This window comes from Equus przewalskii, chromosome 13, assembly GCF_037783145.1.
Source record: "Equus przewalskii isolate Varuska chromosome 13, EquPr2, whole genome shotgun sequence".
Taxonomy (NCBI): domain Eukaryota; kingdom Metazoa; phylum Chordata; class Mammalia; order Perissodactyla; family Equidae; genus Equus; species Equus przewalskii.
This window is the reverse complement of record NC_091843.1, coordinates 61,397,650-61,411,583: the sequence shown is the minus strand read 5'-3', so window position 1 is coordinate 61,411,583 and position 13,934 is coordinate 61,397,650. Positions and strand designations below refer to the sequence as shown.

Below are 13,934 nucleotides of genomic sequence, written 5' to 3'. Positions count from 1 at the left end.
TTTTCTGAATCTCAGGTAAACACATTGTGGCTGCTCATAAGGTAGGAAGTTAATGCTTGTCAAGGAGGGAATATTTACAGTGTAGATTTTGAAATAGGGGAGCTAGCCTGACAAAGGACTGAAAATAGTGAAGAACAATCATGGTTCCTTTAAAAGTTATCCTTCATAAGATATGTATGCCGTGTGAACATAGGGAAATTTACTCAAGACATGGATAAGAGTATATATTCCCTAGGCCCATTCTTTTAATGAGATAGAGGCTCTGCATTTTCAGAGCTGCCACTTCTAATTCAACAAATCATTTCTTTACCCCAGTTATGTCTTGAGTCAGAAAATATATAATCAGACCCAAAAAAATTGTTGTGAGGCAGAAAACTCATCAGGAATAAAATTTTAAGCACCATTTATAACTTTTCAGATACTTTTACTAGAGTCTTCATGAGGTTTTGCTCTGAATGAGATAGCTACAGGAAACCTTTCTAGAAAGGTCTTGTTTTGGGGCTTCAGTCAGCTCTGTAGTCAGAACTATATAGAGCCTTTACCTCAAGCTGATGGATGAAAATAAGGTTCATCTTTCTAGAGTATACTTTCTTTGTTATTATTTTTCCTATGAGCATTTCAAATAGGTATAGATTGGGATATTCCTCTCAATGAGGACAGAGATGGCAAAGGCTAGTTGTAAAATCTCTGAAGAATTTATTAGGAGCAAATGGATTTAGAGGATGTACAAATCCTCAAGCTCTGAACTTTTTCTATGATGTAATAATTCTGCTTAATAAAAAATTCTTTTTTGAATAATAATAGCCTTTATTGTACCTTTAATAATTTTGTGAAACCTTTGATATGGTTACTTGGTGAGTACCCATTCTTAATTTTAGATGAAAAAATTGTGATTTGGATAATGTCACCTAATCAAAGATCTTCCTGACTGTAAGTCTGATATTTGGAGTTATGCATTGACTGCTCTAGGTCAGTAGTTTAGTATGCTATTCATTTGTTTTTGTTTCTACTCTGCTTATTGTCTATTGATAAAATTGTTAATGAACTTTGGAAAATACTGGTGTATCCAATGGGTGTTTCATTAACTCAAGCAGATTAGAGCCTATTATATAGAAATAGAAACCTGGTACAGAGAATTCTAACTTAGAATCATGTTGATAAAAACAGCATTAACTGGAGGTGGTATTTAATTTTAATTGAGGAAGTCTGAATAAATAACACATTTTTATTTCTGGATACATATTTTACTATTCCTGAACCAGTTTTTAATAAGTTAAATGTTCTTTGTACCAGAAGTTTGAACTAAACACAATTAGCTAGTTTTCAGATCAAAATCATTGGAAAAATAATTTTTTAAAAAACATGCTAAAGGGAAAAATCTTTTAATTCCCAAGATATTTTTCTAATGTTGTTTTTGAGAATTTCCCAAAACTTAAATAAGGATAACTGCAGATTTCCTAAAATCAGTGAGTTAGAATGTTACCTATAATTGGAATGATTTTGGTTAAATTTGAGTCCATCAGTTTTGTTTCTTTCTTGAGTCCTTTGAGGTTCTTTAACACAAAACAACGGTTTGAGTAAATACACTCCCTTTTATTTACTATTTAAATGATATCTAATAGACACTATCTTGCTTAAACACATCACTAATAAGTAGCATTTATTTAATGTTTAAATAATTTCAATAAAAAACTGATAAAACCTTCTGCCTTCCTGGAGGTTATGTTAGATTGTGAGTGCGCGTTTGGGCTCCCGGATATCTGGCTTATTTAACAGGGTGATTAGTAACATTCATTGAAATGGGAAACTGAAAGAAGGCCAACTTTGGGAGTTAGGAGTTCAGTGTTAAATATGTTGTCTTTTATCTGTCTTTGTGATATCCAAGTAGAGAAGTCACATGGATGTTTCCATGTGGAGGTTTGTAGTTCAATGGAAAAATCCGAGTTGGAGATTTAAATTTTGGGTGGGCTTGGTTTACATGATAATTAAAATTGGGACATGTAAAATCTTACCTGGGGGAAAGTATATAGTGAGAAAAGAAGAGACCTGAAACCAATAGAGCTTAGAAGCACATTACCATTTAATGGCCTAGTAGAGGAGGGTAAACCTGCTAAGGAAACTGAGTGTGTAGTCTGAGAGTTTGGAGGAGAATAGGTCAAGGCAATAAATGTTTCATGTAGGAGGACATGGTCCATAGAGTATCTCCCAAGTCAAGTAAGATAAATGAGAAATATGTCTGTTAGATTCGTAAAATGGAGCTTGTTGGTTTCTTAAAAGCATCTGCTTTAGTGGAGTGATGGGATGAAAGCCAAATGGTTGCAGACTGAGGAATGAATGGAAGGAGAGAGAAATGGAGACAGTGAGCATAGATAACTGTTAGGAATTTGTTTATAAAGGGCAATTAGTAGCTAGAACAGAATGTGTTGTGAAGGGAGAGGTCCATCTCTTCATCTGTTCATTCCTCCCTCCCTACCCTTCTTCATCCTTTCTTTCTTACTACCTCTCCTCCTTTTTCTTCCTATGAGAGCAACTTAAATATATATAAAAGCTGATGGGCTAGGAAAGAACAAGTTGATAAGGAATGGTAGACAATACATCAAAGAGAGATCTATTAAATTTTTGTAAGGTGTAAGGGTCTTGGGAGAGCAGGAGAGGATGAAATCCAAAGTGCAAGTAGAGTGGTCATGCTTAGATGGGAGAGAGACAGGTCCATGTTTGCAAATGGGGAAGGAGGTGAGAATGGGAAGAGAAGGAATGGATTTGTAGGCTTGAAAATGCAAGATGAGGGGGTTCCTGGCCTGTGGTATCTTCCTAAAGAAGTTGGAGGGAGTAGAACAAGGTGGTCTTAGGCACCGGAAAAGTGGGAAAGGTTTAAAATGGTTGACAACAACAGTGGAAGAGTAAGAAGTGAGTTGGCCAGAGAAGAGTAGTAGTATTGTTCAGATATTTAGGGCCCATCTGAAGTTAATAATCATGTGATTCTCTCCAGCAGTGGTGAGTTGCTTGAGTGCAAGCTCAGAAAGAGCAGATAGTTGGATCCGTCCAGGGTTGGGGTTTGCCATGTGAGTGCAACTAAGAAACAAGACAGCAAGGGAGTTTAGAATATTGGCAAGAGTGTCATTGAGATGATGTATCATAGCATCTCAGTTAGATAAAGAGAGGAGAGAAGAGAAGGTAATTGCTTGGGAAAAATTAGCAGACTGAAATCCTTAGAGTTCCAGTGAGGTTGAAAACTGGTTATAGTGGAACCGGTTTAAAGCAAACTGATGGATAGGAGATTGTGGCCACAAAGAGAGGAGCTTGAATTAGTCATTTGGGAGCTGTTATATATGATGATAATGTCCAAGAAAAAGCTATGACTGATGTAAAGGGGAAGTGAAGGTTTCTCCTTATATCCCCTCAGAGTGAAAGCTTTGTGACAGTATTTCATGAAGTGAATTTTGCAGGATACTATATCCTCCAAAAAAAAGTGCTTGTGCTAATGCATTGTTAAGGCTCTGAGACATACTGCATTTAATACATCTGTTTAAATTTGTTTAACTGGGCAGTTCTAGCATCTATGGGACTACTGAACCTTTTGTAGTGTAACATCTATCAATAGCCATCAGTTTTCCAAACATGTTGAGCAGTTATTTTGTATGTCATGTGCTGAAGCTGCTAAATTAATGAGAATAAATGCGAGTAATTATCACAACATAATGTGTTTATTTTACAAAGAATTTTATATTTATGTTAATACACTTCAATATTAAAAGATTTATTTTCCTATTAAAAGTAAGTATGTGTTCACAACACAAAAATGTAAATTAGTATGTTATTTTATTAGTGATAATTGTGACACTTGCTGGAAATCTTCAATTCCTAATGGATATTCTAAGAAAGCCTACTGTATTAGTTCTATGTAACAGTCAATTAAGGCAGAATAGTTAAAGCATGTAACTAGCTATATCCAGAAATTCAGACCATATCATCAAGAATTTGTCTGTCTTCATTTCTGAGGTCTCCCTTCTATTGTATTGACTTTATTCTCATGTGGGTGGTCCCAACAATCCCATAGCGTGGCAGTTCCTCTCAGAGAGGCTGAGGGTGAGACGAAGCCTTAGAACCTGACTGACTTCTTTCTAAAACAGATCTCCCAGTTGGATTTTATTTGCTGATATTACAAGTGTAATATTATAAACACCACAATTCCTTTCTTGAAAATTTATTATTTTCTATTCTTTTATTAAATCTTACGATTTTCTTTTAGGTTCTACAGTTTCTGATTCCATTCAAACAAATAAAATCTTGACTAAGGCCTTGAAATTCCAAATGTTCCCAATTACTAGTTTCAGTAACAAAAGTAGCTCTGAACAGATAAGAGGATTGTTGTTGCATATGCAGTAGGAGAATACTAAACAGTAAAACCATTCAGGAAACTTTTTAGATAAAGTTGGAAACTTAAAACATTTACAGAAATGTAATATGTGCATAGTAATCTTTATAGTATCCTTGTGAAGTCCTCTGCACCAAATACAAAACCAATAAAACTTATCTTCTCTACTCCCCAAAAGCAATAACAAAAGAAAACAACAAAATAAAACAAAATAACAAGAATCAAAACTTTTGAGATGTGTGGACTTTAACCCTTATATGGTCTTCTGAGGAATATAGGCTTTAACACTAAAGGCCTTTTGTGGTAATTGACTGCCTTAGAAAATGGTAGTCAAATTCAAGTCTGTATCTTTTGATAAATTAATGGCCTTTTTCTTTGTCATACTGAAGACCCTTAAATTGTGTCTTTGTAGTTTCTTGGTTTGTGAATAAAGGTAAATAAAATGATGACTGGTAGATTACTTGTCTTGATAAAATGCATATGAATTCTGCATCCAGTTTGGATATGGAAAAGTCACAAGACACTATCATTGTTACCTCATATCCAAAATAAGGCAGATAAGCTAGAAAGTAATAGTTAAAAATATTCGTTACAGAGCTGAGGACAGAAAGAAACCTAAATGAACCAAAGTCCAGAAAATAACAAGCCTTTCATAGGAAAAAAAAAAAAAAGAGACCCATGACTACTTCCATCCTTGGTGGAACTGTAGGATAGGGGAAATCTTCCATTGAAGGGGATAAGGAGAAATCAATTCAACCGGCTTTTAACATGCTTGTATTGACAATGTGTGGTCTGGTGTGACGGGTTAGAATCTGAGAGAGCCTTACTCACAGAGTGAGACAGCATCCATTCACCAGCCCTGACTCAAGGGTCTTCACTAAATGGAGGAGAGGGTCAGAGAAGGAGACTTGAGAAAGATATTCCAGATGAAATCCTCTTGACACCAAAAAGGTGATGAGGTGTTGGGGGAGGAGGCAGGGAGGAAGTGTTTGGAGTTTGGATGGAAGAACTGAGCACTCTGGATTTTCACTGACAAAAGAAAATAAGAGCTCCCTCCCAAGTTGATTCTCTGCAGGGAATTCTGGGTCTTCATGGAGTACAGGGCAGTGGCCCTCCAAAGGCTAGGAAAGGGGTAATAGAGCTGAGAATTGTCTTCTCAGATACAGTAAGTAGTGGGTGTGACTGGAGAGCAAAGAGAACTCTCAATCCTCCTCTCCCAATTGCCTCCCCTCCACCCCCTAATAAAGAGGCTGCAAAGTTTGGAGAGCTCTCTCATAGCTCCTAAAGCTCATGGATCAGCTTTGAAGTATGGACAGGATGCTGGAATCTTGCCAGGGTTCAGATTCCCTTCCTAGCTGGAAGAAAACTCCTGATCTAGCTCAAAATATTTGAAGCCAGTGGTGAACTGATTCAAAGGAAAGCTACAGCAAAGGCCAGACCCAGCTTAATAACTACAACCCCAACTCTAGCAGCCTGACAGAAAAAGAAGTATGTGTGTCACTTTCTCAAGGTAAATATTATTGAGTTCAGACTCTACTGTTCTTTTATGCAAACCATCTGGCACACAATCAAAGATTATATGACACACTAAAAAGTGAGAAATGTGATGCACAGCTAAGAAAATAAACAGACTCAGAGACGGCCCAGATATTGGAATTATCAATGTCTTTAATATAACTATTACAAAAATGCTAAGGGATCTAGTGGAAAAGATGGACAATGTGTATTAAAAGATGAGGAATTTCAGCAAAGATGTAGATACTATAAAAAGTGGAAATTCTGGAAATGAAAAACATAATATCAGAACTGAGGAATTCATTAGATGGACTTGTTAGTAGACTGAACACAGAGAGGAAAAGATCAGTGAGATGTGAAGACAGATTAATAGAAAGTATCAAAACTGAAACAAAAAAAGGAAAAAGAAATGTAGCACGGTATTGGAGATCATGGGGGTAATAGTGAATGGGCTAACATACATGTAATTAGAATCTATGAAGGAAAGGAGAGAGAGATGGGAGTAGAAAAGGTATTTGAAGAGACAATGGTCAAGTGTTTTGCAACACTTTCAATCTACAAGTCCATGAGATTTAACAAACCCCAAGCATAATAATTAAAAAAAAATTACGTCTGCTTTCCTAGTTTATTATAAAAGCAATCAGAGGAAAAAGACACATTATATATAGGGGAATAATGATGTGAAACACACCAGAAACAAGGGAGACCAGAAGACAAACTGCTGAAAGAAAAAAAAAGCCTTCATCCAGTGAAAATATTTTTAAAAAATAAAGTCAAGCAGCACTTCACACCCACTAGGATGACTATAATCAGAAAAATGATAAATGTTGATGAGGATATAGAGAAATTAGAAGCCTTGTACATTGCTGGTGGGAATGTAAAATGGTTCAGCCACGGTGGAAAACAGTTTGGCCGTTCCTCAAAAAGTTCAACATAGAATTACCATATGACACAGCAATTCCACTCCTAGATATATCCCTGAAAGAGTTGGAAACAGGTGCTTAAGTACAGGTGCATGCATGTTCACAGAAGCACTATTCATAGTAGCCAAAAGATGGAAACAGCACAAATGTCTTTGTCAATATTGGTAAGACCAAAGTAATAATAGCTAATATCGATAAGCATTTATTATGGTAAGGGATAGAGGGAGGAGAAAAGAAGGGAAAATGGAAAGTAGAGTGGGGAGAGAGAAGAGTGATAAGGAAGCTGCTGTGAGAAAGACACGTGCAGCTTATGCTGGAAATGGCAAAGGTGTTGTTTTGACCTGATCAGAATAATGTGTTAAATAGAATAATGAGCTTGGGAGTTTGTGAGGGTGTGTCTGAAGTTGGTAAAATGCCTTGATTACTAAATATAGGGACTCTAATAAAATAATACCTTCACTCTTATTATAATGTATTCTATCTTATAATTAGTTTAAGCAAAGAAGATAAATTTACTGCCTTAGTATTGTCCCTTAATTGTTTTAAAAGCAGAATCTCAGTTAAGATGTCTTGATAATTTAACACATAATAGTGCAATTTTTCCATAAACTGAAATGCACAATTTACTGAGCAAAGTCTATCAGCACTTAAATTGTTGAGTCAGTGAGGTCTCATAAGGAAACTGGTTGGTGTGCATCTTGCACTACTGGGTAATTTATGAAAAGAATATCTTCAGCCATTTTGCTCATACATTTGAGAAAAGCACCATGGAACGTGAATTGTATTTAGATATTGAACAGCAAGGGAGCTGATTATAGCCTCCTGATTGGGTCTTGTTTCCCTGGAGACATCATCTTATTTAAGAGATAGAGAGTCAAGAAAACAAGAATGATAAGACATTTTGCAATGTAGATTTCACCGAACTCTATTCTGTTATGTTATAGATTTCCTTAGCATTGTTATTTTAAGACAGAATCTTAATAATCATTCCTTTTGCACATTTGATTTCCAATTTCATTATTTCAGAATATGAAAATGCTTGATTTAGCAAGGAGGCTTTCTTTTAATAAATATTGTTAATATGCAAGAATCAAAGAAAAAAGCACAGCAAACCAGGTAACTAGTCAGTGACTAGTTACTTTAAAATGATTTGTCTTCAGTCAGAGACTAATTGCTAAAATAAATCATTTAGAACTCTTCTAATAATTAAAGTTTATATCCTGATGGGAATAGCAACTGTGTATGCTTCATTCTCCCCAGCAAATCAACATCTGCAAAAGACTAAGTTATTTGTATTTATAAATACATTCCTTTTATGAAGGACATATTGATATTTGCCATATTTCATTTACATTATGGAGTCATCAACAGCATGAAATTTTTTTTCAGGAGACAATCTTCTCTGGGGTTATAATTCCCCTGCAGTTATTTCTCACAAAATCCCTTCAAATTTCATGGCTGCTTTGCATAAGTAGTCCCAAAGATATTTGGCACTCAGCCTGAAGTTTGAGCATGAATATTGTTATCTTTTTCTTGATTCTTATTGCCTCCTGATTTGAATAAGTATCTGACTGTTACTGCAGGGCCAAATAATCACTTTCATAGTTCCTTCCAAGAACGTTATTAGATTGGGCTTATTTATAGAAGTCTGTGAGGAATGATATTTGGTTATTGTTTTAGTGACTTATTCTTAACAAAAGAGTGTTCCACTGGCATCTTTCACTATAGCTCGCCTTCCCATTGGGTCAAGTTCTGAGAGCACCTCAGGCAGAATGTGACCAAACAATCTAGGGGAAGTAACTTTGGCGGCCAGCCTGACACATGGGACTCTTCTGTGGGAGTTTCATCAATGATCGATGCTCATATGCAGATGATTCAGGAGTTGGACAATGGTCCCGGATTTTTTTAGATGAAAATTTTATCTAGTCCAGTGTTCTCCTGTTTACTGATATGGAAAATGAGAGCTAGGGTAAAGTTAAGTAATTTGCCCAGAGTCATGCTCTTTATCCATTCTGACACCAGGAACTTTATTCTTTCTACCTTAGTGCCTGCTTTCATAGCCTTGCTTGGAGAACTGTTACGTGCTTTTTTGGTTAAAGTTGTTGATTTGTAACTTACTGCAGCATCTAGATGGGCTGTCATATGGAAGAGCTGTTAATTTTTGTCAGTCACTCCAATCAGCAAAACGTCAATTCTTGCCTTTTATGTCTTTGCCGGTGCTTTGGTGGGCAGAGGGTGGGAGTAATCTGAGAGCCTGTTGTACTGCACTTTTAGGGTTTTAGTGAAGAATAATTTCAAAACCTGATAAGTATGGTTTTACTTGAACTGTGGGTAATTTAGGTATTGTTTTTTATAGAGTTTTTAAAAATTGATAATAAGCTTTTAGTTATTATGAATCAGTCCTTTAGTTTTATATACATATGTATAGAGATAGAGAGTGAGAGACATTGCTTCATTTAATTTTAAAATAATGAGCAACTATTCTTAAATGAGATGTGAAACTGATGCTGTATCTAGACCTTTTCTTTCAAGATAGGTTTATAGATGTACTTATGGCATTTTTCTGGGCATCTCATCAGAATGTTATTTTGTAACATCAGGTATTATTTCATAATATCTCCTCTCCTTTCCCTCCCTCGCTAGCCCCCAACTACCTCCACTGGGAGAGGCTCTCCTTTTGCCAGAACTAATCACTGTCTCCTTTATCTGGAGAAAGCTCTTTACTTTGTCGTTACTTGAGGTGGGTAAAATGAATGTATCATCACCAGCCCTGGCAGGCCTGTAGGCAGAATTAGGCACTGTATCCATGGTAATTGAAGGGAAGCTTTTTAATTTTAATTTTTTAAAGCAGCCATTTAATTCATTGATACAAAAATCAGTGAATTCAGCACAGTCTGATGCATTATTAGGTAGATCATAATTTAAAGCTCATATGTAATGCTACATAGACTGGTGCTTTGGAAAATGAATTTCATGTTTTATTTGTGGAACTCTGAGCTCCAAGTGAGCTGACACTGGTTAAAATGTTTTATAAACTCTATTTGTATGTGATTATTCCTATATGAAACCTAAGGTCTACTTATTGTTTTTGCTAATACGTTTTTTAGATCAACCTATTTAAAGAGTACCTTTAAATGAAAGGGCACTTTCACTAATTGTATCCCTTCCAACAGACAATATATTATGCTTCATAACTTAATATAAAGGAAGCACTTTTTGAAGTCTTCTTTACCCCACACTTGGACCTATCCATTAGATTTATCTAGTATTAGCTTCTTAAGAAAATGTTTTCTCTTTTGATATTATCAAAGAGTTTTGGGAGGAATGATTCTCTTTCCTTTTGTAGGTTTGTTGCCCAAGATATAACTTGAGGAGAGTTATTTTTACCATCTCAGTAAATATTATTAAATTATATACAAAGTGCTCTCTACTACTTAAAACTCTCCCCTGAATTTTCTGCTTTTCTGCATAACCTTCTATGTAGTTTTCAGTTCTGTTCTCATAGTATTCCTACGTTGGGACCATACACTCTCTTGTATTTTAAGAGTATTGACTCAGAGGAGAAGCCTAAATTTACAGTAGAAGTGCCTGCTGATTTCTTGGGAAGCTTTCATTGCCAAGCAGGTGAGGTTGGCACCTTCATTTCATCTTCCTGTCAGTAGTAGCAGCAGCAAGATCAACAGTAGTATCATTACTTTTAACACCAGTGCCGCCTCCACAACCACACAGAGTCCAGGGGAGAAGTTCCCCAAAGGCATAAGAAACAGGGTAAATTGGGCTGGGGAGTAGAAAAACTATAGCTACTATAGTACTTTCCAATATGTGTACTTTACACCATCGTGATCTATTTCTTCATAAATGTAATTACCAAACAACTACTGTGTATGCCTTACACCCCACTCTTCCTCTCTCCACATCCTGGCTATATCTTTTATCAGTTTTTACCTTCTCAAACATTTTTATTTCAGAAGACTTCTCCAGCACCAGAAATAGATTTAAAATAAACCCAAACACTCAAGTTGAAGATGGACATGATTTAAAGAAAAGTCACTATACTCCTTCAGTACTTCAAGGCTGTTTTTCTTTCAGTACTTCTTGTGGCTCAGTTATGGTGATTTTTACTAAAAAATAAAACTGAAGCTGCAGCTAGGGTAAAGGCTGTAGAATGCAGGCTTACATTCCTAAGGCGATGACTGTTTGTGCTACAGTAAAGATTTATGTTTTAAAATTAAGTTTTGTTAAATATGCACATCCTTTTAACATGTTAATTTTTAATCATTTGTAGTAATTTACTTATAACTTCTCTCTGAGGAAGGTTTGTATTATTTTTTCCATTTTATAGATGATCAAATTGAGGTATAGTTAGTGACTGACATAAGATCATAAGCATGTTAGTAATGTAAGTGACAATGATAATGAAAAAGAAGTTGAGATTATCTGTTCTGTTAGGTTATCCTAAGATGATTTTAAATTATTAATATGCATATGTTTATAGAACCCTAAGAAGTGCTAGTACTGCAGCTATTAGAACGAACAGTAAATAAACCGAGAGTAGGCAAGTGGAGAGATAAAACAATTTCAGAAACTACAGTGTTTTTCAGGTAGCATATGACCAAAATGTCTACATTTACTATACGCAGAGATGTACGCTAGCTGTTGGACACAAAGGAAACAAAAGATGCTATTTGTGGTCTTCTTTAGTTATTTTCCACTGACAGGTAAAATTGAGCATCACTGCTGGTGGAAGACATATGGAAGTACAGCACTGGACAGTAGCATGTCTTGTTCTTTTGTCTGCTGCTGATTAACAGTTGAAATGTAGTCATTATTGGAAAATTGACCACTGCTTCCATTACAGTCTCTCACAAATGCTTTGCCATTGTTCTTCTTCTTCTCATAGTTCTCTTTTTTGTTCTCTTTCTTTCTCTTCTTTTCTACCCTCTGACCACTTACGTTTGTAAAATGGATCTAAAGGTTTGAAATTTTAAGGAAAAGTTTCCTTCAGTTGTGGTATGTGATACTCAGAAATATACATCCTATAGCAAATAGAAATCTGGACTGACCTTCCTTAGTGGTGGTTCTGCCACCACTAGGTATCCTTCTTATTTTACTTTGTCCTCCTCTGTTATCATCATCATCATCATCATGTGAATCTCTGTGAAGCTTCCTAGTGACTCAAGTGGCATTCACCATCTAAAAATGCGTTCCATATAATTCTCCTCCTGTTTTTGCCCCATTTTGTTTTTCCTTGAAAATCCCTCACAACTACACTGCTATCTGAACTCTTCTATGTTAGACTGGTTCCTTCTAGCTTGTATCTTTTTTTTCTGTATGTTAATACTTGGTTTTCCGTGAATTTTCTTTGCATTTCTTGTTTTCTCTCACCTCATGAATTTCGACTTCATTTTTATTTTTCCCCAAATCAAGACATTTATTGAGGGACCAGGAAAGTAAAGAGCTATAGAGTTTATATGCATACTTTGTTATCATCTTTAATGTCAGGAAGTTTACATTTTATTTAGTTTGAAGACATGATGAATGGACATAAGCAGTGGATACATACCTAAATACCTAGCATAACTGTATATACTGGATAAGTTACTATTGCTGAAGACTTCTTTCTTGCTCTCTCCAGGAAAGAAAGGAGAGGCTATCCAAATTTGAGTCTATTCGTCATTCAATTGCTGGAATAATTAGGTCTCCAAAATCTGCATCGGGCTCTTCAACAGTAAGTAGGATGAACTCTATGTGCTACTGAAAATAGTCATTGTCTAGCTTCTTTCTGGTGTACCAATGAATAGCATATGTAAATGTGTCATTATAAACGGAAAAGTAAGTATGTAATTTAACTTTTCTGTATGCATATGAATCTGCATATATGTATATAATAAAACCTCATGCAACATTGATGGAGGCAGGAAAGAAGTAAATTTATATTTTAGACTTCCTGTTAATAAGACAGGGAACATTTTATGTACTTTATGGCTTTATTAGAAGAATAGTATAAACAAATTTCTTTTCCAGTGAAACATTTTTATAATAGGGATTATTATATATGTATTTTTAAATTGTATTGGTTTATGTGTATGTTTATATTTTTTAGAACATTTTAATTATAAAATTAAAGTCTGTTTGAAATTTGGGTTTGGCTTGTCACAGTGGTGCATAGAATATTGGTTATCCTTAGTAATAGCAGCTATAGGCAAGCAAGACAAAAAAATATTCTTAGCCCATTTATATAGTAAAATTATAAAGTATTCTTCTTACTTCATTACCTTTGAAACTAAATTATCAAACTTTTTATTCTAGCCATGCCTCATTCACAATAGAGCTTTACAGTGATATTTTATTGAATGATCGTCAAAACAACAATATTCAATACAAACTAATTACATGCTTTTTTCCCCATCTTTCCGAGTTTCTATATGATATCTTAATATTATTTCTTATTCTTTAAAAGTTTAGCTAAGATAATGTGATCTAGTCTTATTTCGAACAAAAAGTGTTTCCTAACCATGGAATAGTTAAATGTCCCTTTACATTTTGGATTTATTTGCTGTAATTCATTTTTAATATGTAACATATTTATTCCATTCAAGCAGCAATCTTTTATACACAGTTGAGGCAAAGCACCAAGTATTTTAATGAACAAAAAAGAAGAAAATTATATTTTTATATAAAAGAGATTTTCAACTTATATTTTAGCATTTGATGCTGCCATTGTCTCTTCGTTATGCAGGTGTATTCTATAGGAATAGGGAGGGAGCTGTGAACTAATGCAGACCATCTCACGTGGCATTAAATAGCAAATGAAAATAAAAATAACTATGGGCAAAAGCTACATGATAGAGTCATGGCCCAACTCTTACTTTTGTTTTCTTAAGTTAGTGAATTTGTAATTTTACAGATAGATAGTAGTTCATAGGATTTATTTTATTATGATTTGACATTTGAAATAAAGTGCAGGAGACTTGATTAAGAATTAATGAGAAGTTCTAGAGACCCAATGAGGACAGTTTTTTGATAGCTTTAATTAGAAGAAAAAGAAAAACAATTCTTGAAAAGAAATATTTAAAAAAAGTTAAAAAAAAAAGAAAAACAAATATGGTTCTTGAAAAGAA

General features: G+C 34.9%; 1 protein-coding gene across 30 annotated transcripts in view; it reads left to right on the top strand.

The window, feature by feature from the left end:
* Positions 1-13,934, top strand: part of FER (FER tyrosine kinase) — a 439,939-nt gene that overhangs the window by 171,765 nt on the left and 254,240 nt on the right. For all 30 annotated transcript variants that reach the window (XR_011525229.1, XR_011525213.1, XR_011525228.1 and 27 more), the window contains one exon: positions 12,449-12,541. Coding sequence is in view for 12 of the 30 variants with exons in the window: in XM_070569583.1 (XP_070425684.1) it covers positions 12,449-12,541 (93 nt within the window). In the remaining 18 variants the exon portion in view is untranslated. The remainder of the gene's footprint in view (positions 1-12,448; positions 12,542-13,934) is intronic.